Source organism: Oncorhynchus masou, chromosome 1 (genome assembly GCF_036934945.1).
Source record: "Oncorhynchus masou masou isolate Uvic2021 chromosome 1, UVic_Omas_1.1, whole genome shotgun sequence".
Taxonomy (NCBI): Eukaryota; Metazoa; Chordata; class Actinopteri; order Salmoniformes; family Salmonidae; genus Oncorhynchus; species Oncorhynchus masou.
Window position 1 is genome coordinate 19,372,215 of NC_088212.1, and position 27,100 is coordinate 19,399,314.

Consider the following 27,100-nt stretch of genomic DNA (forward strand, 5'->3'; position numbering starts at 1 on the left):
GAAATGTACTATTATTTCTGTGCCTATTTGTGTGTGTGTGTGTGTGTGTGTGTGTGTGTGTGTGTGTGTGTGTGTGTGTGTGTGTGTGTGTGTGTGTGTGTGTGTGTGTGTGTGTGTGTGTGTGTGTGTGTGTGTGTGTGTGTGTGTGTGTGTGTGCAGCTGCGGTGGAGGCGTGCGTTCTCCATGGGCTTAAGCGGCGAGCGGCGGGATTCCTGCGTAGCAACAAGATAGCAGCGCTCTTCATGAAGGTGGGGAAGAGCTTCGCCCCGGCAGAGGAGCTGTGCAGAAAGGCTCAGGAGCTGGAACAGATCACGGAGAGCAAGTGAGAGCACACACACCTTTGTACAGACACAAACACACCACCGAATCCCTGTACAGACAGACCATAGCACTCAAAAGCAAAGAGCTGTTACTGTATATTACTGCTAACAAATCCTAAACATGATTTCTGTCATACACGACAACTCTACTCACACATAATTATAGTTTACTGATGCAATGCAGGTGTAACATAAGAAATGATCACTGGTAGAAAATAACCAAAGGTAACCTCTGAGTTCCTCCCTCCTCCCTCTCCCCTGTTTCTACATTGCAGACGGAACCAAAGTTTGCCCAACCAGGATAGCTTACGGATACTGTCCAGGCTGCCCAGCCTCAGCCCGCAGGTGGTCAGAAACCTTTGGATCCGCACGGCCCTCATCGAGAAGGTGCTGGACAAGATCGTGCTCTACCTCGTGGAGAACAGCAGGTGAGTCACAGGAGGGTGAAATGGCATGGTCACCTGCGGGGAGGAGGCAAAGGAAATCCAGAAATGCATGGCTCACCTCCATAACGTTTTTATGTTCCAGTAAATTCTATGAAAAAGAGGCCATTCTGATGGATCCGGTGGACGGACCCATTCTGGCCTCTTTGTTAGGTAATGATTCCACATGGTTAAGCTTTTATTCATAAACATCTCATCTCAGACAATATACCAGTGTAGTAGGGGATTTCCTCTCACACGGGGCACCAATTAATGTCAGTGATTCTCCTCACACTAGGCACCGATGCGTCTTTTCATGCTATTGTTCTGTACTCTGGCAGTGGGGCCCTGTGCCTTGGAGTACACAAAGATGAAGACGGCGGACCACTTCTGGACAGACCCCTCGGCCGACGAGCTGGTCCAGAGACACCGCATCCACAGTGGCCACTGCAGACAGGACTCCCCCACCAAGAGGCCTGCTCTCTGTGTAAGTTTCCTGGGAAGGGTAGGGGTTCTAAATTAATGTACCACTACTCTACCAAACTCCCCCAAATAAGATTGAACATGACCACATTATCCCCTGGTATACATTTCTCTATTGATTATTTCATATCTTTCTTTTGCTGACACTGCACACTATTAGCTCAAACGTAGCGGGGATATCCGTGACCAATCCTGTCATTGAAGCCTACCCAGCCTCTCTCTTTCAGTAGAAGAAGACCTGCTGTTGTCAATGCATTAAGGAGCACATTGTGTCCCGTGGGAGAGGACAGAGTGTATTTTCTGGAACTACTCTTCACATTATCATTGACCCCTGCAGCTAGAAACGTCTCGCCACGTAGCACCATTCTCATTCTACATTGACAACTGAGAGCTGTTTATTGCAGCACTGTATCTTTTGTACCCTAGAGGCAAACATAATGGGCTTTGTCATCAGAAACAGAGTGGCAAATGGTTTCCCATTTCATTTTTCTTCAATCAACCAAACACATTTCTGATGTTACATCGTTTGAGCCAGTGTAGCAGCCTGAAATCAAATACATGGCTGAAAGGGTTTCTAAGAGCTGTATAAGCTGGGTAACATTATAATACTTGATTAGCCGTTGCTAATTCATTCCCAGTGGATGATCATTGTGGTTAACTGTATGGAATTAACTAAATGTGCTCAATGGTGGATGAACAATATGGCATCATACATTAATTTTGCACCAGTGATGTGTGAAACTAATTGGCCAATACATGGACGTTGGCTGGACGGATGGGAGGATGGATTGAGATGGGGTAAAAACAAAACACACTGTCTGTCTTTCCAGATCCAGAAGAGGCATTCCAGTAACAGCATGGAGGAGCGGCCCTCACCTTCAGCCCGGGACTACGTGGAATCCCTGCACCAGAACAACAGAGCCACCCTGCTGTTTGGAAAGAACAACGTGCTGGTGCAGCCGGTAAACATGTCATCCTCCTCCCATCTCTAGGAGGCTCACCAGTTTGAGTGTGTCAAGAACTGCAACGCTGTTGGCTTTTTCATGCTTAACAATTTCCTGTGTGTATCAAGAATGGTCCATCACCCAAAGGACATCCAGTCAACTTGACACAACTGTGGGAAGCATTGGAGTCAACATTGGCTAGACGAACTGAGACTGAGGGCAAAAGGGGTTGCAACTCAATATTAGGAAGGTGTACCTACGGTTTTGTACACTTAGTGTATCTATAGAGAGATTCGCTATATCGCGCTTTCTGTGGAAGATGATCTCTCAGTACCCCAACTCCTCCATATTTATGATAGCATTCAGAAACTCAGATATTCAGTGAAAGCAAATATGCCAGTTGTTAACCTTTCTTGGGCAGCGACAACATTGCGCTGAAAAGGTGCGAAATTCAAAAATATTTTTTTGAAATATGTAACTTTCACTCATTAACAAGTTCAATACAGCAAATGAAAGATAAACATCTTGTTAATCTACCCATTGTGTCCGATTTCAAAAATGCTTTACAGCGAAAGCACAACATATGATTATGTTAGGTCAGAGTCAAGTCAAAAACACACACAGCCATTTTCCAGTATAAGAGAGGAGTCACAAAAATCTGAAATATAGATAAAATGAATCACTAACCTTTGATGATCTTCATCAGATGCCACTCACAGGACATCATGCTACACAATACATGTATGTTTTGCTCGATAATGTGCATATTTATATCCAAAAATCTCAGTTTACATTGGCGCGTTACGTGCAGTAATGTTTTGATTCCAAAACATCTGGTGATTTTGCAGAAATACTCATAATAAACATTGATAAAAGACAACTGTTATTCACAGAATTAAAGATAGACTTGGTGACAGGGGGCAGTATGAAATGCATGCCCAAATTCAACTGACTGCTACTCTTCCCCAGAAGACAAGATATGCATATTATTAGTAGATTTGGATAGAAAACACTCTGAAGTTTCTAAAACTGTTTGAATCATGTCTGTGAGTATAACATATAATATTTAGCAGACGATACCCCGAGGACAAACCATTCAGATGTTTGTTTTTTGAGGTCACTCTCTTTCAAATGGGTTTTCATTGGAAATTCTAAGGGACCTTCTTGCAGATCCTACCGCTTCCACTGGATGTCACCAGTCTTTAGAAATTAGTTGAGGTTTTTCCTTTGTGTAATGAAGAAGTAGCCCTGTTCAAAACGAGGGTCACTTCAAGTGTACTTAGATAGAGGCGCATGACCAGAAAGCTAGCTACAGTTTGTTTTCCTCCTGTATTGAACACAGACAATCCCGTCTTCAATTTTATCAATTGTTTACATTAAAAAATACCTAAAAGTTGTATTACAAAAGTAGTTTGAAATGTTTCCGCAAAGTTTACAGGTAACCTTTGAGATATTTTTTAGTCACGCTGCGTAAGTTGGAACCGGTGTTTTTCTGGATCAAACGCACCAAATAAATGGACATTTTGGATATATACCGACGGAATGAGTCGAACAAAAGGACCATTTGTGATGTTTATGGGACATATTGGAGTGCCAACAAAAGAAGCTCGTCAAAGGTAAGGCATGATATATTTTTTATTTCTGCGTTTTGTGTCGTGCCTGCAGGGTTGAAATGTGCTTCTCTCTCTTTGTTTACGGAGGTGCTACCCTCAGATAATAGCATCGTTTGCTTTCGCCAAAAAGCCTTTTTGAAATCTGACATGTTGGCTGGATTCACAACAAGTGTAGCTTTAATTTCGTATCTTACATGTGTAATTTCATGAAAGTTAGATTTTTATAGTAATTTATTTGAATTTGTCGCTCTGCATTTTCACTGGCTTTTGGCCAGGTGGACTAGTGTCCCACGTATCCCAGAGAGGTTAATGCAACCGCTGTGTCAGATTTCAAAGAAACTTTACGGAAGAAGCATAATCTGAGGCCGGCTCTCAGAACCCAAAACACCCAGAGGAATATCTGCCATTTTGGAGTCAACAAAGTTAGAAATGACACCATAAATAGTCACTTACCTTTGATGATCTTCATCAGAAGGCACTCCCAGGAATCCCAGTTCGACAACAAATGACTGATTTGTTCCATAAAGTCCATCATTTATGTCCAAATAGCCACTTGTTGTTAGCATGTTCAGCCCAGTAATCGATCGTCATGAGACGCAGGCACTTCGTCCAGACAAAAACTCGAAAGGTTCCGTTACAGTCCTTTAGAAACATGTCAAACGATGTATGGAATAAATCTTTAGGATGTTTTTAACATAAAACATCAATAATGTTCCAACCGGAGAATTCCTTTGTCTGAAGAAAAGCACTGGAATGAGAGGTAACTCTGTCGGGACCGAGCGTCATGAGACCAAGGCACTCTGAGACCAAGGCCACTGACTCAAAGATGTCTCATGAGCCCCTCCTTTATCATAGAATCATCATTCAAGTTTCTAAAGACGGTTGACATCTAGTGGAAGCTGTAGGAAGTGCAACTTTATCAATTTCTCAATGTGTATTCCGCAGGCCAAGCTTTGAAAAACTACAAACCTCACATGTCCCACTTCCTGGTTGGATTTTTCTCAGGTTTTCGCCTGCCATATGAGTTCTGTTATACTCACAGACATCATTCAAACAGTTTTAGACAGTTTTCTATCCAATACTAATAATAGTATGCATATATTAGCATCTGGGACAGAGTACTAGGCAGTTTACGCTATTCATCCAAAAGTGAAAATGCTGCCCCCTATCCCAAAAAGGTTAACACCACAACACAGTAGACCTATTTGGAAACACAATGTGAATGCCAATCTGTAATATCCGGAACAGCTCGGTAGGATCTTATCTCCTGTTTTTGTAGTATAAGGCAGTTTGAAGTATATGGTGTCAAATCCGATTCAAAAGTCGAACGGGCGCAGGATGGATCATCATTGCGCGAGCAAACACTTGAGTGGAGAAAGAAGAAATGTGGTCGAGCGAGCAGAGGAAGGGTCCCACGAGCGCAGGCCAGCGTGGTGCGCGCAAGTTTTTATTTTTTATTTCACCTTTATTTAACCAGGTAGGCCAGTAGAGAACAGGTTCTCATTTACAACTGCGACCTGGCCAAGATAAAGCAAAGCAGTGCGACACAAACAACACCGAGTTACACATGGGATTAACAAACGTACAGTCAATAACACAACAGAAACATCTATATACAGTGTGTGCAAATGTAGTAAGATTAGGGAGGTAAGGCAATGAATAGGCCATAGTGGTGATATAATTACAATTTAGCATTAGCACTGGAGTGATAGATGTGCAGAAGATGAATGTGCAGTTAGAGATACTGGGGTGAAAAGGAGCAAAAAAATAAATACCAATATGGGGATGAGGTAGTTGGGTGGGCTATTTACAGATGGGCTGTGTACAGGTTACAATGATCGGTAAGCTGCTCTAACAGCTGATGCTTAAAGTTAGTGAGGGAGATATAAGACTCCAGCTTCAGTGATTTTTGCAATTCGTTCCAGTCATTGGCAGCAGAGAACTGGAAGGAAAGGCAGCCAAAGGGGGGTTGGCTTTAGGGATGACCAGTGAAATATACCTGCTGGAGCATGTGCTACTGGTGGCTCAGTGACCTGAGATAAGGCGCAGCTTTACCTAGCAAAGACTTATAGATGACCTGGAGCCAGTGGGTTTGGCGACGAATATGAAGCGAGGGCCAGCCAACGAGAGCATACAACTCGCAGTGGTGGGTGGTATATGGGGCTTTGGTGACAAAACGGATGGCACTGTGATAGACTACATCCAATTTGCTGAGTAAATGACATCGTCAAAGTGAAGTATCGGTAGGATAGTCAGTTTTACGAGTGTATGTTTGGCAGCATGAGAGAAGGATGCTTTATTACGAAATAGGAAGCCGATTCTAGATTTAATTTTGGATTGGAGATGCTTAATGTGAGTCTGGAAGGAGAGTTTACAGTCTAACCAGACATCTAGGTATTTGTAGTTGCCCAGATATTTCCTTTGCCTAAGTCAGAACCGTCCAGAGTAGTGATGCTCGACGGGCGGGTGGGTGCGGGCAGCGATCGGTTGAAGAGCATGCATTTAGTTTTACTTGCATTAAAGAGCAGTTGGAGGCCACGGAAGGAGTGTTGTATGGCATTGAAGCTTGTCTGGAGGTTTGTTAACACAGTGTGCAAAGAAGGGCCAGAAGTATACAGAATGGTGTCGTCTGCGTAGAGGTGGAGCAGAGAATCACCAGCAGCAAGAGCGACATCATTGATGTATGCAGAGAAAAGACTCAGCCCGAGAATTTTGACAACTGAAGAAATACATACTACATGTCAAAGACTGCACTTTCACAAATACACCGCGTCCCCACATGGATGTCTTTTCTCTCTCTCACATCAACTTTCCAGTTTCCTCTCCAAAATCCATTTTGCTCTCGCAACTGCTTACTATAATTGTACAATAGGTATAATTCTAGCCAATGAACATAGCCTGTAACAGTCTACTGAAACGCAATTGGTCAAGTTTTTGGACCAATCGCGTCTTGACTGCTCTCTAATCTGATGTTTTAGCATAGAGATGAAAGGGGATGGTGAAAGGTGAACGATGTCTGACAATGAAGAGGTAAGTTCCATAGTTTTTCATTAGAGAAACTTGCTAACTAATTAACTATGAGTTCAATATTGAAATTGAGTTAGTAGTTATTTGATCTTCTGTTATTAAAGCAGGCTATTGATGAAGCAAGCTAGGTTAACATCAGCTAGCTAGGAAGCAACGGTAGCTAGCTAGCTAGCTATCTAACATTTAACCATGTGGTTTAACTACTGGACCAGTGTCCCGAAATCGGGAGAGTTGCTGCTCAATATGCGATATTTGACTAGAATGGCGTTGTAAACAAAAGCCAACTTTTTGGGACATAGACATGTCTTATATGGTCAGAAAGCTTAAATGATTGATAATCTAACTGCGGTGTCTAATTTACAGTAGCTATTACAGTGAATAAATACCATCTATTGTTTGAGGATAGTGCACAACAACAAAACACTTTTATCAAGGCAACTGCTTTGATACATTCACCTGACGGTATATAATGTACTTACATTCAGTAATCTTGCTCTGATTTGTCATCCTGAGGGTCCCAGAGATAAAATGTAGCATTGTTTAAATTTGATAAAATCAATTATTATACCCTAACACGATCCATGTTGTGTACAGTGTTTCGCATGAATTCCGACTCTTTCAACTTGCAACAAAACAATCTATGAAATCTAAACAGCTAAACTTTGTTTCACCCAGTCAAATTCAGTTTTTGTGCAATCTTCAGACACTCTAGAAGGGAACCAAACATTGTTTCATCATTCTACATAACGTATTGGCTACACAACATGTCTAATTGTAAGGGATTTTCTCCTCTTCTTCCAATGAGGAGATGCAAAAATGATTAGAGGACCAATATGCGGCGTGGTAAGTGTCCATGGTTCTTTTAATACGTAAATGTACACATGAACAACTGAATACAAGAAACGTGAAAACCCCCAAAGAGCCCTATCTGGTGCAAACACAGAGACAGGAACAATCACCCACAAACACACAGTGAAACCCAGGCTACCTAAGTATGATTCTCAATCAGAGACAACTAATGACACCTGCCTCTAATTGAGAACCATACTCGGCCGAAACATAGAAATACCCAAATCATAGAAAAACAAACATAGACTGCCCACCCCAACTCACGCCCTGACCATACTAAATAATGACAAAACAAAGGAAATAAAGGTCAGAACGTGACACTAATAGCCCACAAAGTACAGCCATCATAATGCACCAATGAGACGGACGGTGTTCCCTTGATTGACAGTCTCTTGGTCCAATGGCCACCTATCGTTTTGAAACATAGCTAGTTAGATAGCCAATGCTCTGGGCTTTACATGAGTATGTGATGGCCCTTTGTTGGAGTAATGGCCATTGTCATATGGCTGCGCGCAATCATTCTACATTGAAAATCTACAGGACACAGGGGAGTTTACGTTACGCAGCACTCGCTTTCTTCTACAAAGTTTTCTCAAACATAAAAAGTCCAACATGGCTACTAACAGTATAAACTTCAAGTATACACATTTGGACGAGATTATTGCAGAAATTGACCGGGAGAGTGACACGAGGAGTCCTGCGCATAAGAAAGATTGGAAGGAGAAGGTAACCTTGTTTTTTTAAATCAGTAAGTAAAATATGTTTTTGCTTCTCGTGCCAATCCAGTTTTTTAAATGGTTTCATATTAATTTAAGATTTTTGTCTTTCATTTATATACAGTGGGGCAAAAGAGTATTTAGTCAGTCACCAATTGTGCAAGTTCTCCCCCTTAAAAAGATGAGAGGCCTGTAATTTTCATCATAGGTACACTTCAACTATGAAAAAAAAATCCAGAAAATCACATTGTAGGATTTTTTATGAATTTATTTGCAAATTATGGTGGAAAATAAGTATTTGGTCAATAACAAAAGTTTTTTTATGAATTTATTTGCAAATTATGTTGGAAAATAAGTATTTGGTAAATAACAAAAGTTTATCTCAATACTTTGTTATATACCCTTTGTTGGCAATGACAGAGGTCAAACGTTTTCTGTAAGTCTTCACAAGATTTTCACACACTGTTGCTGGTATTTTGGCCCATTCCTCCATGCAGATCCCCTCTAGAGCAGTGATGTTTTGGGGCTGTTGCTGGGCAACACGGACTTTCAACTCCCCCCAAAGATTTTCTATGGGGTTGAGATCAGGAGACTGGCTAGGCCACTCCTACGAAGCCACTCCTTCGTTGCCCGGGCGGTGTGTTTGGGATCATTGTCATGCTGAAAGACCCAGCCACGTTTCATCTTCAATGCCCTTGCTGATGGAAGGAGGTTTTCACTCAACATCTCACGATACATGGCCCCATTCATTTTTTCCTTTACACGGATCAGTCATCCTGGTCACTTTGCAGAAAAACAGCCCCAAAGCATGATGTTTCCACCCCTATGCTTCACAGTAGGTATAGTGTTCTTTGGATGCAACTCAGCATTCTTTGTCCTCCAAACACGAGTTGAGTTTTTGCCAAAAAGTTAATATTTTGGTTTCATCTGACCATATGACATTCTCCCAATCTTCTTCTGGATCATCCAAATGCTCTCTAGCAAACTTCAGACGGGCCTGGACATGTACTGGCTTAAGCAGGTGAGACACGTCTGGCACTGCAGGATTTGAGTCCCTGGCTGCGTAGTGTGTTACTGATGGTTGGCTTTGTTACTTTGGTCCCAGCTCTCTGCAGGTCATTCACTAGGTCCCACCATGTGGTTCTGGGATTTTTGCTCACCGTTCTTGTGATCATTTTGACCCCACGGGGTGAGATCTTGCGTGGAGCCCCAGATCGAGGGAGATTATCAGTGGTCTTGTATGTCTTCCATTTCCTAATAATTGCTTCCACAGTTGATTTCTTCAAACCAAGCTGCTTACCTATTGCAGATTCAGTCTTCCCAGCCTGGTGCAGGTCTACAATTTTGTTTCTGGTGTCCTTTGACAGCTCTTTAGCTTGGCCATAGTGGAGTTTGGAGTGTGACTGTTTGAGGTTGTGGACAGGTGTCTTTTATACTGATAACAAGTTCAAACAGGTGCCATTAATACAGGTAACGAGTGGAGGACAGAGGAGCCTCTTAAAGAAGAAGTTACAGGTCTGTGAGAGCCAGAAATCTTGCTTGTTTGTAGGTGACCAAATACTTAATTTCCACCATAATTTGCAAATAAATGCATTAAAAATCCTACAATGTGAGTTTCTGGATTTTTTTTTTTCTCATTTTGTCTGTCATAGTTGAAGTGTACCTTTGCTGAAAATTAAAGGCCTCTCTCATCTTTTTAAGTGGGAAAACTTGCACAATTGGTGGCTGACTAAATACAGTCTATGCGTCTTATTGCCTATTGATCCACATATTTCATTATAGTGATTGTGTTCCCCATACTTTATATATACTGTATATATATTTCTTTCAAAAACAAGGACATTTCTAAGTGACTCCAAACTTTATATATATACTACCATTCAAAAACAATATATATAGTTGAAGTCGGAAATGTACATACACTTAGGTTGGAGTCATTAAAACATGTTTTTCAACCACTCCACAAATTTCTTGGAAGCAAACTATAGTTTTGGCAAGTCGGTTAGGACATCTACTTTGTGCATGACAAGTAATTTTTCCAACATTTGTTTACAGACAAATTATTTCACTTATAATTCACTGTATCAAAATTCCAGTGGGTCAGAAGTTTACATAAACTAAGTTGACTGTGCCTTTAAACAGCTTGGAAAATTCCAGAAAATTATGTCATGGCTTTAGAAGCTTCTGATAGGCTAATTGACATAATTTAAGTCAATTGGAGGTGTACCTGTGGATGTATGTCAAGGCCTACCTTAAAACTCAGTGCCTCTTTGCTTGACATCATGGGAAAATCAAAAGAAATCAGCCCCCAGAAAAATAATTGTAGACCTACACATGTCTGGTTTGTCCTTGGGAGTATTTTCCAAACGCCTGAAGGTACCATGTTCATCTGTACAAATAATAGTACCCAAGTATTAACACCATGGGACCACGCAGCCGTCATACGGCTCAGGAAGGAGACGTGTTCTGTCTCCTAGAGATGAACGTACTTTGGTGCAAAAAGTGCAAATCAATCCCAGAAAAACAACAAAGGACCTTGTGAAGATGCTGGAGGAAACAGGTACAAAAGTATCTATATCCACAGTAAAACTAATCCTATATCGACATAACCTGAAAGGCCGCTCAGCAAGGAAGAAGCCACTGCTACAAAACCGCCATAAAAGAGCCAGGTTTGCAACTGCACATGTGGACAAAGTTCATACTTTTTGGAGAAATGTCCTCTGGTCTGATGACACAAAAATAGAACTGTTTGACCATAATGACCATCGTTGTTTGGAGGAAGAAGGGGGAGTCTTGCAAGCCAAAGAACACCATCCCAACTGTGAAGAACAGCGTGGCAGCATCATGTTGTGGAGGTGCTTTGCTGCAGGAGGGACTGGTGCACTTCACAAAATAGATGGCATCATGAGGTAGGAAAATTATGTAGATGTATTGAAGCAACATATCAACATATCGGCTGGGTCCTGTGGGTCCTGTGTGGCTCAGTCGGTAGAGCATGGCGCTTGCAACGCCAAGCGTCGTGGGTTCGATTCCCGGTAGGTCCACCCATATGTAAAATATCAAAACATGGACAGTCTAAATGGGATATATTATTATTATTATATTAAACATCAGTCATGAATTTAAAGCTTGGTCGCAAATGGGTCTTCCAAATGGACAATGACCCCAAGCTAGTTCCAAAGTTGTAGCAAACTGGCTTAAGGACAACAAAGTCAAAGTATTGGAGTGGCCATCACAAAGCCCTATAAGCCCTACAAATCCTATAGAATATTTGTGGGCAAAACTGAAAAAGCGTGTGTGAGCAGGAAAAATGGGCCAAAATTCACTCAACTTATTGTGGGAAGCTTGTGGAAAGATACCCAAAACGTTTGACCCAAGTTAAACAATTTAAAGGCAATGCTACCAAATACTAATTGAGTGTATGTAAACTTCTGACCAACTGGGAATGTGATGAAAGAAATAAAAGCTGATATAAATAAGTTTCTCTACTATTATTCTGACATTTCACATTCTTAAAATAAAGTGGTGATCCTAACTGACCTAAGACAGATAATTGTTACTAGGATTAAATGTCAGGAATTGAGAAAAAGTATTTGATACACTGCCAATTTTGCAGGTTTTCCAATTTACAAAGCATGTAGAGGTCTGTAAAAATTTTTATCACAAAAATCCAGAAAATCACATTGTATGATTTTTAAGTAATGACATAAGTATTTGATCACCTACCAACCCGTAAGAATTCCGTCTCTCTCAGACCTGTTCGTTTTTCTTTAAGAAGCCCTCCTGTTCTCCACTCATTACCTGTATTAACTGCACCTGTTTGAAATCGTTACCTGTATAAAAGACACCTGTCCACACACTCAATCAAACAGACTCCAACTTCTCCACAATGGCCAAGACCAGAGAGCTGTGTAAGGACATCAGCGATAAAATTGTAGACCTGCACAAGGCTGGGATGGGCTACAGGACAATAGACAAGCAGCTTGGTGAGAAGGCCACAACTGTTGGCACAATTATTAGAAATTGGAAGAAGTTCAAGATGACGGTCAATCACCATCGGTCTGGGGCTCCATGCAAGATCTCACCTCGTGGGGCATCAAAGATCATGAGGAAGGTGAGGGGATAAGCCCAGAACTACACGGCAGGACCTGGTCAATGACCTGAAGAGAGCTGGGACCACAGTCTCAAAGAAAACCATTAGTAACACACTACGCCGTCATGGATTAAAATCCTGCAGCGCATGTCCTGCTCAAGCCAGCGCATGTCCAGGCCCGTCTGAAGTTTGCCAATAACCATCTGGATGAATCAGAGGAGGAATGGGAGAAGGTCATGTGGTCTGATGAGACAAAAATAGAGCTTTTTGGTCTAAACTCCACTCGCCATGTTTTGAGGAAGGATGAGTACAACCCCAAGAACACCATCCCAACCGTGAAGCATGGAGATGGAAACATCATTCTTTGGGGATGCTTTTCTGCAAAGGGGACAGGATGACTGCACCATATTGAGGGGAGGATGGATGGGGCCATGTATCGCGAGATCTTGGCCAACAACCTCCTTCCCTCAGTAAGAGCATTGAAGATGGGTTGTGGCTGGGTCTTCCAGCATGACAACGACCCGAAACACACAGCCAGGGCAACTAAGGAGTGGCTCCGTAAGAAGCATCTCAAGGTCCTGGAGTGGCCTAGCCAGTCTCCAGACCTGAACCCAATAGAAAATCTTTGGAAGGAGCTGAAAGTCCTTATTGCCCAGTGACAGCCCCGAAACCTGAAGGATCTGGAGAAGGTCTATATGGAGGAGTGGGCCAAAATCCCTGCTGCAGTGTGTGCAAACCTGGTCAAGAACTACAGGAAACGTATGATCTCTGTAATTGAAAACAAAAGTTTCTGTACCAAATATTAAGTTCTGCTTTTCTGATGTATCAAATACTTATGTCATGCAATAAAATGCAAATGAATTACTTAAAAATCATACAATGTGATTTTCTGGATTTTTGTTTTATATTCCATCTCTCACAGTTCAAGTGTACCTATGATTAAAAATTACAGACCTCTACATGCTTTGTAAGTAGAAAACCTGCAAAATCGGCAGTGTATCAAATACTTGTTCACCCCACTGAATATATATATATTTTTTTTTTATAGATGTGTTGTATATTTGATGTATTGATGCAGTGCTCATTCCCTGCTAAAATAAAGGTGCAATAAAATAAGTAATAGTAAACTTGAGTTCTAACTGATTTTTAAAAATCCTCAATAGTGGTAGAGAGTAAGATGACCTGTGGGAGCCAACTTCAAAGACACCTCATTCAAGTCCTTCCTCCACTCATTCAAATGTAGGAACTGGTTTCTCCAGTCAGACCCCTCTGCTGTCTCTGGCTCCACACCCACCCCCGTCCCGGCCATCTAGAAGTGTGAAGGTTAGTACCTTTTATGTACGGAAGCTAATGATCCATCATGTATGACATTCCTGGGAGTATGTTAACTTTAATTTTGTATTACCATAGCATTTTTATATGTTCTCTATAGTTATGTACTTTGAAATTTATCAATTGACCATTTCGGCCACTTGGGTACATTTGGGCAAACTCGTGAGGAGCACCTGGGAGACTTGATACAAAATATTATGTAGAGCTCTCATTCTTGAATGTATCAGTAAGACACTTTGCACACCCACTGCGGACAATGTCTAAATTACACCTATATTCATTGGTCAATGTATGGCCTTTATTTTGCATTTCAAAGATGATGCAAAAAAAATTATAGAAAACGGATGTTTTTTGTTTTTATCTTTTACTAGATCTAATGTGTTATTCTCCTACATTCATTTCACATTTCCACAAACTTCAAAGTGTTTCCTTTTAAATAGTATCAAGAATATGCATATCTTTGCTTCAGGTCCTGAGCTACAGTGAGTTAGATTTGGGAATGTCATTTTAGGCGGAAATTGAGATGAAGGGTTCAAGCCTTAAGAATTTTTAACCAAAGCCAAGGTAGTTTATTTTTCTATCTGGTTTTATTTTTCTATCGTCTCTGGTTTAACCTGTCTAGGACTGCGGAACCCCCCCCCCCCCCCGCGACAGCCAGTGAAAGTGCAGGACGCCAAATTCAAAACAAAAATCTCATAATTTACATACCTCAAGCATACAAGTATTTTACACCATTTTAAATATAAAATACTCGTTAATTCAACCATAGTGTCTGATTTCAAAAAGATTTTACAGCGAAAGCACCACAAAAGACTATGTAAGGTCACCACCAAGCCACAGGAAAACTATGCCATTTTTTCCAGCCAAAGAGAAGAGTCACAAAAAGCAGAAATAGAGATAGAATTAATCACTAACCTTTGATGATCTTCATCAGATGACACTTATAGGAATTCATGTTACACAATACATGTATGTTTTGTTTGAGAAAGGTCATATTTAAATAAAAAAATCTGAGTTTACATTGGCACGTTACGTTCAGTAGTTCTAAAACATGCGGTGTTATTGCCATGCAATAATCTGAGTACAGCCTTTAGACAACAAAGCAGGCAAAAAGATACCCGCCATATTGGGTAGTCAACATTACTCAGAAATAGCATTTTAAATATTCACTTACCTTTTGATGATTTTCATCAGAATGCACTCCCAGGAATTCCACCATATATGTTTGATTTGTTCGATAATGTCCATCAGTTACATCCAAATATCTTCTTTTGTTAGGGCGTTTGGTAAACAAATCCAAAAGCGCATTCAGGCCGCGCCGAACGTCAGAGGAAAAGTTCAAAAAGTTCTGTTACAGCCCGTAGAAACATGCCAACCTAAGTATGGAATCAATCTTTAGGATGTTTTTAACATAAAACTTCATTAATGTTCCAACCGGACAATTCCTTTGTCTGTACAAATTAAGTGGAACGTAGTTACCTTTCACGTGAGCGTGCCAGACCGAGGCTGTGGCACTCTGCCAGACCACTCACTCAAAGAGCCCTTATGAGCCCCTCCTTTAGAGTAGAATCCTCCAAACAGGTTCTAAATACTGTTGACATCTAGGGGAAGCATTGGGAAGTCAAATATAACTAATATCACCCTGTATCTTCAATGGGGGCTGAGTTGAAAAACTACAAACCTCAGATTTCCCACTTCCTGGTTGGATTTTTCTCAGATTTTCGCCTGCCATATGAGTTCTGTTATACTCACAGACATCATTCAAACAGTTTTAGAAACTTCATAGTGTTTTCTATCCAATAGTAATAATAATATGCATATATTAACATCTGGGACAGAGTAGGAGGCAGTTAATTCTGGGCATGCTATTCATCCAAAAGTGAAAATGCTGCCCCCTATCCCAAAAAGGTTCAATAAGAGCATTGTACCTAAATTGAAGAGGGATTTAGTAGAGTAGAAGGACTTGGAAGACCAGCAGAAGAGGGGGGAGAGGCAGGGTGAGAACAGATAGGAAGAGGTCAGTGATTGAGGAGGGAGAGCCAAGAGAGATCAGGCTCTGAACCAAATAATAGCCAATATTGTTAGCGGCATAGCTACTTTGATTTCCAATCTGATTTAAATAAAGATTCAATAACTTACTCTGTCAGTTTTTGTGCAGTTGCAATAAATGAGAATGATCTCAAACCATTTCTCTCTCTCCATCCCTCTTTCCATGCAGGTCCACTGTCACTAATGGTGGTGAAGTTGTTCTCTGCTCAGCTGACAGAAACAGGAGATACTCCTGTATGATGACCAGTCCATTCTGTTCCAAATAGCTGACCTAGGCTCTCCTCTATGAACAACTCCATAGTGTTTGTTCCTCTAATTTCTTTGACGCTGTATGAAGGCATTGTGCATAGGACATTTGTCAAGTAGAGAGATGATGACCAGCTGCTGTCTATTAGTTTGAAAGATAGTTCTATACTGAATGTATGTGATAGTTATTGGTAAAGAATATGAGTAATGTAGGTAAGGGAAGAAGTGAAAACCTAGAGGAGGATAGCTTTCCCACGAGGTGGGTTAGGCATGAAATGACAGCAGGCTGTTTAATACTGAGCCAAGCTGACTCACAAGTGGTATGTATTGGTACAGGGTAATTCTACAGTAAGAGTGATGCTGACATATATTTTAAATTGTATGTCAAAGAAACCAATGATTGCAAATTGTTAAAATTAGTACTTGTGCATAGTTGTATGGCTTGTTTCACTTTGAAATCCTTGGTTTTTGTTTGACATACAGTACCAGTCAAAAGTTTGGACACACCTACTCATTCAAGGGTTTTTCTTTATTTTTACTAGTTTCTACATTTTCTAGAATAATAGTGAAGACATCAAGACTATGAATTAACACATATAGAATCATGTAGTAACCAAAAGTGTTAAACATATCAGAATATATTTTATATGAAACCTTTTCAAAGTAGCCACCCTAAGTAAAGAGAAACGACAGTCCATCATTTCTTTAAGACATGAAGGTCAGTCAATGAGGAACATTTCAAGAACTTTGAAAGTTTCTTCAAGTGCCGTTGCAAAAAGCCATCAAGCACTATGATGAAACTGGCTCTCATGACGACCGCCACAGGAAAGGAAGACCCAGAGTTACCTCTGCTGCAGAGGATAAATTCATTAGAGTTAACTGCTCCTCAGATTGCAGCCCAAATAAATGCTTCACAGAGTTCACGTAACAGCCACATCTCAACATCAACTGTTCAGAGGAGACTGCATGAATCAGGCCTTCATGGTTGAATTGTTGCAAAGAAACCACTACTAAAGGACACCAATAAGAATAAGAGACTTGCTTGGGCCAAGAAACACGAGCAATGGACATTAGACCGGTGGAAATCTATCCTTTGGTCTGATGAGTCCAAATTTGAGATTTTTGGTTCCAACCACCGTATCTTTGTGAGAGATTTAACCAGTATGGCTACCACAGCATTCTGCAGCGATACGCCATCCCATCTGGTTTGCGCTTAGTGAGACGATCATTTATTTTTCAACAGGACAATAACCCAACACACCTCCAGGCTGTGTAAGGGCAATTTGACCAAGATGGAGAGTGATGTAGTGCTGCATCAGATGACCTGGCCTCCACAATCACCCAACCTCAACCCAATTGAGATGGTTTGGGATGAGTTGGAACGCTGAGTGAAGGAAAAGCAGCCAACAAGTGCTCAGTATATGCAGTATACTCCTTCAAGACTGTTGGAAAAGCATTCCAGGTGAAGCTGGTTGAGAGAATGCCAAGAGTGTGCAAAGTTTATATCAAGGCAAAGGGTGGCTATTTTGAAGAATCTAAAATCTAAACTATATTTTGATTTGTTTAACACTTTTTTAGTTACTACATGATTCCATATGTGTTATTTCAAAGTGTTGATGTCTTCACTATTATTCTACAATGTAGAAAATAGTAAAAATAAAGAAGACCTTTGGATGACTAGTACTGTACATTTTAAAGTGAAAAGTGTCAGAATCACTCTGTACCGTGGAATTTCCCTACTGCTCGGCTCAGTCCAGTCCCACATCCTGTGTTATCATTTATTTGGCAACATTCTTTTCCATATTTGCATATTTTGATATAGCCACAGCAGTCTTAAAATGGACTGTTACCTTGAATGCAACATTTAAGATGTTAAAACATGCCCTACTTTTGTTTATCTTTTTACCAATGTCTATGGATTGTACAAGGGTTTTAAGTTGGGATTTGGACTCCATATTACATTTAATTCTATCTCCTGTATTGTTCTGCCCTCTATATCTATTGTGCTGATGCACCACTGTAAGAACCTGGAGATCTTCACTGGTTCTGAGGAAGGTGATGTGGCCACAAACAGTGCCTGGGACGTCTTCCAGTGCTACCACTGCCTGGAGAACTGCCAGAGGCCGGCTTATACTGCGGTCAAGACATCTGACTGGAGAACATCCAGTGGGTGGTCAAGACATCTGACTGGAGAACAGCCAGAGGGTGTCAGGATTTGGCCAGGGTTGTTCCGGGTTTTGGTCACTAGATGCCCCCATTGTGCTTTTTGACCTTATGTTTTTTCCCTTGTTCCCCATTATTATTTGCACCTGTGCCTCGTTTTTCCCTGATTGTATTTAAACCCTTAGTTTCCCTCAGTTCTGGGCTCTGTGTTTCTGTCGGGACCCGGTTACGAACCTGGGTCTCCGGAGTGAGAAACAGTCACTTAACCAACTGAGCCACGAATAGTCAGCAGAACCCAGAAGATGAGGCAGACACAGCAGTACTTAAGACGGTGTATTTAATAAAGTAAAAAGGAGAAGTCCTTCAATACAAAAATGGCAAATCCAAAAGGTGGTAGGAATAGCACAAAAAAGCCTCAAGAGATACTCAAAAACAAAAACAGAATTCCACAAGAGCATCCACCGGAATCGACAAGAAAACACAGAACACTAGGGCTGGGTGCTAACATACAAACACAGAGCACAGAACTGAGGGAAACTAAGGGTTTAAATACAATCAGGGGAAACGAGGCACAGGTGCAAATAATAATGGGGAACAAGGGAAAAAACATAAGGTCAGAAAGCACAATGGAGGCATCTAGTGACCAAAACCCGGAACAACCCTGGCCAAATCCTGACAGAATCCCCCCCCTAGGAACGGCTCCTGACGTTCCTACCAGCTCTCTGATGGTGGAGGGCCCTGAACTGACGAATGAGGTCAGGGTCCAGGATGTCTTTGGCAGGAACCCAGGAGCGCTCCTCGGGACCGTAGCCTTCCCAGTCCACCAGATACTGCCAGGACCGCTGCACCCGGCGGGAATCCAGTATCCGATGGACGGTATAAGCCGGCTGGCCTCCAATGACACGAGGCGGAGGGGGAGGTCTGTCTGCCGGGACAAGGGGAGAAAAAACAACAGGTTTTAACAATGAAATGTGAAATGTGGGATTAATCTTAAGGGATCTGGGTAAGTGTAGGCGATAAGAAACTGGGTTAACTCTCCTGGCAACCTTGAAGGGGCCGATGTATTTTTGGGACAGCTTGCGAGACTCCACCCGTAGAGGTAAGTCTCTTGTGGAGAGCCAGACTCTCTGGCCGGGGCGCAGGGTAGGCCCGGGACGGCGACGTCTGTTGGCTTGTTGTTGGTACCTCTGTGAGGAAAGCATAAGATTAAGACGGGTCTTCCTCCACATAAGCCGACAGCGTCTGACGAACTTCAAGGCTGAAGGCACTCTGACTTCTGCCTCCTGGTCCGGGAACAATGGAGGAGCATAGCCAAACTGACACTCGTGCGGGGACATACCAGTGGAGGAGGAGCGCAAGGTGTTGTGCGCGTATTCGGCCCAAACAATAAAGGATGACCATGTGGACGGGTTGTCACGAGTCATACATCGGAGGGTGGTTTCCAGCTCTTGATTCATCCTCTCTGTTTGGCCGTTGGACTCCGGATGGTACCCTGAAGATAGACTGGCAGAAGCCCCCATGAGTTGGCAGAAGGCCTTCCAAAACCTTGAGGCGAACTGGGGACCTCTGTCAGAAACCATATCTTGAGGAATGCCGAAGACTCGGAACACATGATTAATTACCAACTCAGCCGTTTCCTTGGCAGAAGGTAACTTAGTCAGAGGGACGAACCTGGCCGCCTTTGAAAACCTGTCGATTATGACTAGGATAGTAGTATTGCCATGGGATGGAGGAAGTCCAGTAATAAACGCTTTTGTCCAATGATATATGGGACCAGGGTCTGCCATGGGAACAGGTAAATGATATATGGGACCAGGGGTGGGGAACAGGTAAAGGGTGAAGGAGTCCTTGAGGGCGGAGGTGAGAAGATTTGCCCTGGCAGCACACGGGACAGGCATTGACGAAAGTGGCAACGTCTTCTCTTATGGTAGGCCACCAGAACTTACGCTGGATGAACTCCAAGGTGCGACCTACGCCCGGATGACAGGTGAGGCGAGAGGAGTGCCCCCACAGAAGGACCTGAGTCCTCACTGCCTTGGGGACAAACAACCGATTGGCAGGACCTCCTTTCGGGTCCGGTTCGCTAGCTTGAGCACGTCTCACGGTATCCTCAACTTGCCACGAGATCGGAGCCACAATCTTAGCAGCAGGAAGGACAGGCATGTCCGTGTCATCTCGAATGGCAGGAGCGTAGACTCGGGACAGGGCATCCGGTTTGAGATTCTTCGACCCGGGCCGATAGGTGAGGATAAACTGGAATCGATTGAAGAAAAGAGACCATCTAGCTTGTCTAGAGTTCAACCGCTTCGCCTGCTGGATATACTCCAGATTTTTGTGGTCCGTAAGCACTTGAAACGGGTGAGAAGCCCCCTCGAGCCAGTGTCTCCATTCCTTCAATGCCATCTTAACCGCTAGGAGTTCACGATCCCCCACATCGTAGTTCCTCTCAGTCGGGGTAAGCCGGTGTGAGAAGAAAGTGCACGGATGAAGCTTCTTGTCTTCACCCCTCTGAGACAGGACAGCTCCAACACCAACCTCTGATGCGTCTACCTCCACCACAAATGGTTCATCCGTAGTCGGTAGTATCAGGATGGGAGCAGAGAGAACGCGCTGCTTGAGTCCTTGGAAGGCCGTCTCAGCTTCTCTTCCCCACAAAAACCTTGCATTGCCACCCTTGGTTAAAGCTGAGAGAGGGGCTGCCACCAAGCTGAAGTTCTTGATGAACTTGCGGTAAAAGTTTGTGAAGCCCAGGAAACGCTGAACTTCCTTAACGGATTTGGGGTTGGGCCAATCCGCTACCGCCCCTACCTTCCTGGGGTCCATTTGGACTCGACCGGGTTCCACTACAAATCCCAGGAATTGTACTCGGGATGAATGGAATTCACATTTTTCCGGCTTAAAGTACAGATGGCTGTCCAGGAGGTGTTTGAGTACTTGTCTGACATGCTTAGTGTGTTCTTGAAGGGAGCTCGAAAAGATGAGGATGTCATCCAAGTAAACGAACACAAATATGTTAAGCATATCCCTAAGCACATCGTTTATGAGCGCTTGGAACACCGCTGGGGCGTTGGTCAGGCCGAAGGGCATCACCAAGTATTCATAGTGACCAGTAGGCGTGTTGAAAGCGGTCTTCCACTCGTCACCAGGTCTGATCCGCACAAGATGGTATGCGTTCCGCAGGTCAAGCTTAGTGAAAACAACTGCTTCCTGGAGCAGCTCGAAGGCTGTGGCCATAAGGGGTAGCGGGTAACGGTTACGGACGGTTATGGCATTGAGTCCCCGGTAGTCGATGCAAGGACGTAATCCACCGTCTTTCTTGGCCACAAAGAAATACCCTGCTCCCGCCGGGGAGGTGGATGGACGCATGAGGCCTGCTTCCAGAGCGTCCTTGATGTAGGTATCCATAGCAGCTCGTTCGGGTGGAGATAGGGAAAAGATCCGACCCCTGGGGGGGCAAGTGCCCGGAAACAGGTCGATGGGGCAATCGTAAGGTCTATGGGGTGGTAGCATGGTGGCCCTCTGTTTGCTAAACACCAGTTTGAGGTCATGGTAACACTCGGGAACTCGGGTCAGGTCGATGGATTCTAAAGACTCGGGAGTAGAACTCGGGGAATTCTGGAAAATACAAGTAGCTTGGCACGTAGGACCCCACTGCTTGATAGTGCCCACAGACCAGTCGATGTGAGGGTTATGGCTGTGAAGCCAGGGGTATCCAAGGACGAGAGGGAACTCGGAACAGGAGATCAAATGAAAGTTCATCAATTCCTGGTGTTGTGAAACTGAAAGTCGCAAGGAGGTAGTGACATGAGTGACAAGTCCAGATCCCAAAGGGCTTCCATCCAATGTAGTGACCCTCATGGGTTCACTTAGAGGTTCAGAGGGAACGCCATTCTCCTTCGCCCAGACACCATCCATGAAGTTACCTGCGGCTTCAGAGTCTACCAAGGCTTGAAGGTGAAGCTTGTGGTTGTCCCAGGAGAGGGTGACTGGAATGAGCAGACGGGAGTTGGACGGATGGGAGGAGGTTATGTTTCCCGTTACAGTTCCCCCCGGTCTGTACGGGACAGAGCGTTTCCCTGGAGCCCGGGACACGTGGAACGGAAATGGCCCGGTTTGCCGCAATATAGACAGCGTCGCTCCCTCATCCGGCGGTCTCTCTCAGCCTGGGAGATGCGTCCAATCTGCATGGGTTCCGATGGAGCCAGCGAGGATAAAGGTGGGGACTCGGAGCTGGGACTGATAGGGGCTAGAGGTCTACGGTTGAGTTCTCTCTCTCTCAGACGCTGGTCAATGCGTGAGGCCAACTTGATCAGGGACTCGAGATTGTCCGGTGGTTCCCGAGTGGCCAGTTCATCTTGGATAGTGTCGGAAAGGCCTTTCAGAAAGCACACCGTGAGCGCCTCGTTGTTCCAGCCACTTGCTGCTGCCACCGTGCGGAACTGGATGGCATAGTCCGTCACGCTGCACCAACCTTGGTGGAGAGTCAGGAGCTGTTTGGCTGAGTCAGAACCACTGCTTGGGCCTTGAAACACTCGTTTGAATTCCTCAGCAAAGGCAGAGTAGCTGGCACAGCAGGAACTATGGGCATCCCACACAGCAGTAGCCCAGGCCAGGGCTTTTTCCGACAGCAGGGTGATGATATAAGCGATCTTAGACCGGTCGGTGGGAAACGACGAGGGTTGTAGCTCAAAGGAGAGAGAACATTGGGTGAGAAACCCTTTACAAGCACTTGGATCACCTGAGAACCGTTGGAAGACGAGGTTCAGCCAGGGGGTTAACTGCCATGGGTACGTGAATCTGAGGTACTGGGACGGGAACTGTTGCCGGGGTAAGACGATCAGATATTTGCTTAATGGAAGTCAGCATCTCCGACAGAAGATGAGAATGTCTAGCCATTAAGGCCTCTTGCTGAACCAGGGCGGCTTCGTGGCGTTGGACAGTCTCCTGGTGGTGGGACAGCATGGCAAAAAGGTCCTGGGAACTGGCTGCCTCTGGGTTCATTTTTGGCTCTGTGTTTCTGTCAGGACCCGGTTACGAACCTGGGTCTCCGGAGTGAGAAACAGTCACTTAACCAACTGAGCCACGAATAGTCAGCAGAACCCAGAAGATGAGGCAGACACAGCAGTACTTAAGACGGTGTATTTAATAAAGTAAAAAGGAGAAGTCCTTCAATACAAAAATGGCAAATCCAAAAGGTGGTAGGAATAGCACAAAAAAGCCTCAAGAGATACTCAAAAACAAAAACAGAATTCCACAAGAGCATCCACCGGAATCGACAAGAAAACACAGAACACTAGGGCTGGGTGCTAACATACAAACACAGAGCACAGAACTGAGGGAAACTAAGGGTTTAAATACAATCAGGGAAAAACGAGGCACATGTGCAAATAATAATGGGGAACAAGGGAAAAAACATAAGGTCAAAAAGCACAATGGGGGCATCTAGTGACCAAAACCCGGAACAACCCTGGCCAAATCCTGACAGAGGGTGATCAAGACATCTAACTGGAGAACAGCCAGAGGGTGGTCAAGACATCTGACTGGAGAACAGCCAGAGGGTGGTCAAGACATCGGACTGGAGAACAACCAGAGGGTGGTCAAGACATCTGACTGGAGAACAGCCAGAGGGTGGTCAAGACATCTGACTGGAGAACAGCCAGAGGGTGGTCAAGATATCTACTGCTACTTCATCTTAATTGTGTCAGGTCTGCTGCACCTGAGCGCTAAAGGTATGGCACCACACTCCCAACAGTCCTGTATGCTTAAACATATTTGTATACTCATTGATGTGTTTCTTAAAGTGGCAATTAGCAGTTGAAACAATAACAAAGCGTCCACCCAGCCCGTTTTGGTAAAAAGCTGAGTGATGGGGCTGGAGAAATGTAACCACTCAAATTCATAGACAGAGCTATGGGTGCATAGGACTGACCATCGTGCCTCCTAATACCCTATTGGAAGAACGACCCAAGGTTTGTCGCCTCAGAAATCCTCCAACGGGTTTTGAGAAGGATGCGAGTAGAGAGGAAGTCAGGAGTTGAGCAAAGATTAATGGCGACAGAGCTCATGTCATTGTTTTAGGTGGAATCTGATGTTGAATGATACATTTATTCTGTTTGCGCGTATATCTTTGTTCTACTTGTGCTTTTTCCACAGGTGGCTCTGGCTTGCTGATAACATCTGATCTGATGAGTCTTTATGCAGTTTGACTGATTTTATTCAATAAAGCTTCCAATGCCAAATTGAAATAATTTGAGATTCTGTAATTGATAGACAATAGTAGTTCCCAATCACATATAATGACTATAAAACAAATGTTTTCCTCAGTTCACTGTTTGGTGACTGCATGGTGTTGTTTTGTTCTCAGTCCTCCTTTGAATGCTGTGTGTACTGATTCAGTTCTAAACGACCATCATCGAGTCCATCCTCACCACCTCCATCACTGCAACGGATTGTCCGGTCTGCTGAGAGGGTCATTGGTTGCAACCTGCGTTCCATCAAGGTCTTTCATGACTCCAGGGCAAGGAAGCGTGCAGGAAAGATCATCGCCGACCCCTTCCACCCCATCTTCCAAAGACTCCCCTCTGGCAAACGGTTCAGGTCATTCACAAACAAAACCTCCCACCACCTGAACAGTTTCTTCCCCGTGCCGTGGCCCTCACCAACCGTCCACCAGGTCCATGATGATCCTCTCATCCATGGACCTCACACTCTGCATTATTCATTCACGACTATGCACCTTGCACTATCATCCCAGAACTGACATTGCTCTTTGCACATCTCTTACATGCAGAATTTAGAACGTTGATTATTTAGAACGTCGATTATTTAGCGTTCATAGTGTACATACTGTATGTTTCAGAGTCAGATTCCTATACATGCAAATGTATTTGTCATTTAAAGCTGATTCGGACATGTTAACCTGAGTTTAGCTGGTTCATCATGCGAGTTTACGTTCTATTATTTGGGACTGGTTATGTACTGGATGAACTGTGGCAGATTCTCCCCTTTGTGTCTTCATATAATTCAAAATACACTGTGTGTATCCTTCATCTTAATACCCTAAATATTGGCTCCTGCCTGCAATTAGTGGACTCGTTTTGTGGTGTTTGCTAGAGCTGACTGTCTACTTTTCATTTTACAGACGAACGATGCTGACTAACAAGTAATTAGCTAGCTAACTTTAGTACGTAGATTCCACTCAACTCAAGGTATAGCATGCCTATGATAATGTATTTCCCAGTTAATTTGGTTATCAAGCTGCTGGGCTTCTCATTTGGCGCTTATTGCTCAAACCGGTTAGCTAGCTAAGCAGACTGCCCTATAGTGCATCACAAACAGAAGGCTCAAAATAGCCAATCATAACACTGGACTGGCCAATGGCAGGGATTTGTTTGTTCGTCCATCACTCCAGTAAAAGTGACAAATCTAAGGTTTTAGACTCGCCTTTAAGCCTCCCCAAGGAACGCACTCGAGGGACCCGTCCTCTGGTCTGTCGACAACAATTCTTCTCTCTGTGTTTGCTCGCGCAATAATGTTTCTTCTTGCTCATGCGTGTTCGACTTTTGAATCGGATTTGACACCATACAGGTACACCACCTGGACAGGAAGCTAGTCAATCGCAGGGCCTAACCCCAAGTAGAGACACATCACGTCCCATTTTTTATAGTCTTTGGTATTGGGCCGGGGATCAAAATCCCAACCTTCCAATCTCAGGGCAGACATTCTAACTACAAGGCCACTGAGTTGGTGAAACTGTAAAAAAAATATAAAAAAATAAGAGTGAAAAATTCCTTTCAATATTGCCTCTGTGTATATTCTTATTAACAGTTATTAGTTATTAATGAATAGTGTGTCTATAATCTTCTTATTTTTTAAATCTCGTGCCAATATCAGTTCTTTTTAAGTCTTGGTTACAGTAGTTTATATTTTTTCCTTAGAGACTGTCAGTTGGATATGATCTCTGCAAGGTTTTGTATATCTAACCTATCATATGAATATCCTTTTCTGACTCAAATTGGATTCCCTCAGATTGCTCTGATGTCCAAAACATTTAAATTAGAAATGTATTGATATGAAACTATTAAGTTGCATGTATTTTAAGATATCTACATTGGTCAGTCCAAAATGTATTTTTATTTCTGTCATGGAAATAAATGTATTTCCTATTGCCAAGTCATTTATGGTTTCTATGCTTTTAGTGTTCCATGTAGACCAATTTATCAGAGATTTCTGAAAAGCTATCCAAGGATTGTTCCATAAGGTTGTGTTTTTAGGGAGTGATATTGGTGATAGAATGTACTTAACTATGTAGAATATATTTCATGTGCTTCCATATTGTTATAGTGTTCTTAACTATGTAGAATATATTTAATGCGCTTCCATATTGTTATAGTGTTCTTAACTATGACGTTCTTAGCTTTATCCTTAGAAAATATACATGTAAAAAGATCCTGGGGATTAGCATGCACATCTTAAATATGTACCCAATGTTCTACTTTAGTGCATTTAACTACAGTGCCTTGTGAAAGTATTCAGCCCCCTTGAACTTTGCGACCTTTTGCCACATTTCAGGCTTCAAACATAAAGATATAAAACTGTATTTTTTGTGAAGAATCAACAACAAGTGGGACCCAATCATGAAGTGGAACGACATTTATTGGATATTTCAAACTTTTTTAACAAATCAAAAACTGAAAAATTGGGCGTGCAAAATTATTCAGCCCCCTTAAGTTAATACTTTGTAGTGCCACATTTTGCTGCGATTACAGCTGTAAGTCGCTTGGGGTATGTCTCTATCAGTTTTGCACATCGAGAGACTGACATTTTTTCCCATTCCTCCTTGC

General features: G+C 43.1%; 1 protein-coding gene across 1 annotated transcript in view; it reads left to right on the forward strand.

Annotated features, from left to right (window-relative positions):
* sgsm1a (small G protein signaling modulator 1a) overlaps window positions 1–27,100 on the forward strand; it is an 89,223-nt gene that overhangs the window by 30,467 nt on the left and 31,656 nt on the right. Inside the window, 5 exon segments of the mRNA XM_064954978.1 lie at window positions 160–322; window positions 596–748; window positions 849–916; window positions 1,084–1,229; window positions 2,056–2,187. Coding sequence (XP_064811050.1) covers window positions 160–322; window positions 596–748; window positions 849–916; window positions 1,084–1,229; window positions 2,056–2,187 — 662 coding nt within the window.